We start from the raw sequence: 1783 nt of genomic DNA on the forward strand, positions 1-1783 counted from the left end.
CGACCCCCCCCCCCCCCCGGGCCGCGGTAAAATTGTCAAGCGTTGACCGGTCCGCAGTGATAAAAAGGTTGGGGACCACTGGACTAAATGACACACTTAAAATGTCGCTTTGCACATTTTTCACCATTTCCTGACTTTTTAGACTGAACAATTAATTAATCAACAAAATATTTACAGGCCTCATCTTGAGTCTTGCAGACAGTGGTGGTTTTATCTAATGAGGGGTGGCGATATCTACCTCCGAGACCGTTTCTTTTGTCAAATGATTTAACTGGTTTACAGAAAGATAGACAAAATGTTTAAAAGAAGTCCATCAAAGTTGGTCAGTCCAAGTCTTCACATTTCATGTTTTGTCTAAAGAGATGCAGTTCACTGTGATAGAAATCAGAGCAGCTGAGAATCTGACACCAGAGTTATTTTTATTGACTAAGTGATTCGTAAGTATGGACTGGTAGTTTCAGCACTACTGTGTTTATGGCAATAGCAATTTTATTTATATAGCATTTTATCAGAAACAAATGTTACAAAGTGCTATTGCTAGACCAAGATTGGTCACCGATCACCCTGGGCCTTTGCTCTTTACCTGGACACGCTGATGTGGTGGAGGGCCACACAGGAAATCAGCCAAAAACTACTCTTAAGATGTAAAATACAGAACATGTTTGAAAGTCAGTGAAGCTGCTCTGCACAAAACAAGGTGTGGGGTAACAAATAGACTGTAAATACATGTGAGATCAATACTGCAGTGTGGCGGGTGATGGCACGCTTAATTCTAGAATAGCAATGTTTTCATTTGTGAACACAGTGCATCAGTGTTTTGGACACCCCGCAGGTCTGAGTGGGAGAAATGTAAACAATGTGAGGAGGATTTAAATAATGAACCAGAAGAATCGACAGGTGTGAAACTCTGCTTCATGTCAGTGTGACCATTTTGTTCTGCAAGATTTGTAAAACTGTGCCACTTTGTTTGTGATGACATTTGTGCAGACGTCTCTGTCACCACATGGGGCAGTCCCCCTCGACCGCAACCTGGTTATCACTGTTGGCAACGAGCTGATCGGACCACCTGGCTCCACCTCCTCATGTCATCATGACAGGTAAAAAAACAAAAAACAAAAAAAAAACATAAGCGCTAAAGTCGATCCCTAACCCTTATACCTAACACCTACCTGTTATGTTTCACAACTAAGTCTTAATTATACAAGGAAAAAAGTTAATCAATTTGTAATTTCTTGTAACATTCCAATTGTTTTTATTGAATCTCAGCGGTTGGGCGGGAAACAGACAACTCGACCCCATGTCCGCTTCTCAGCAGAAGTGTCACAACAACATGTTTTGATGCATCACCTTAAAATCATGTGACCATCCCAAACGAAGCATCCTTGTATCACACTCGTGTCAGAGAGCTATTGCTGGTTTGGAATGCTACATGTACCTTTAAGGTACTCGTCATTCTGCCGCAGGTGTTAAAAACAGAGTTGTAGACTCTGTTTAGAAGTGCTGTGTTTTCATTATATACAGTGAGTACAGAAAGTATTCAGACCCCCTTAAATTTTTCACTCTTTGTTATATTGCAGCCATATGCTAAAATCATTTAAGTTCATTTTTTTCCTCATTAATGTACACACAGCACCCCATATTGACAGAAAAACACTGAATTTGACATTTTTGCAGATTTATTAAAAAAGAAAAACTGAAATATCACATGGTCATAAGTATTCAGACCCTTTGCTCAGTATTTAGTAGAAGCACCCTTTTGAGCTAATACAGCCATGAGTCTTTT

The 1783-nt window shown here is 40.0% G+C and overlaps 1 protein-coding gene across 1 annotated transcript in view; it reads left to right on the forward strand.

Annotated features, from left to right (window-relative positions):
* The window catches only part of LOC109973005 (serine/arginine-rich splicing factor 4-like), a 10842-nt gene that overhangs the window by 5033 nt on the left and 4026 nt on the right, over nucleotides 1–1783 (forward strand). The window contains exon 2 of the mRNA XM_020622290.1: nucleotides 988–1097. Within this exon, the coding sequence (XP_020477946.1) occupies nucleotides 988–1097 (110 nt within the window). The remainder of the gene's footprint in view (nucleotides 1–987; nucleotides 1098–1783) is intronic.

Source organism: Monopterus albus, unplaced genomic scaffold, assembly GCF_001952655.1.
Source record: "Monopterus albus unplaced genomic scaffold, M_albus_1.0 scaffold277.1, whole genome shotgun sequence".
NCBI classification, from domain to species: domain Eukaryota; kingdom Metazoa; phylum Chordata; class Actinopteri; order Synbranchiformes; family Synbranchidae; genus Monopterus; species Monopterus albus.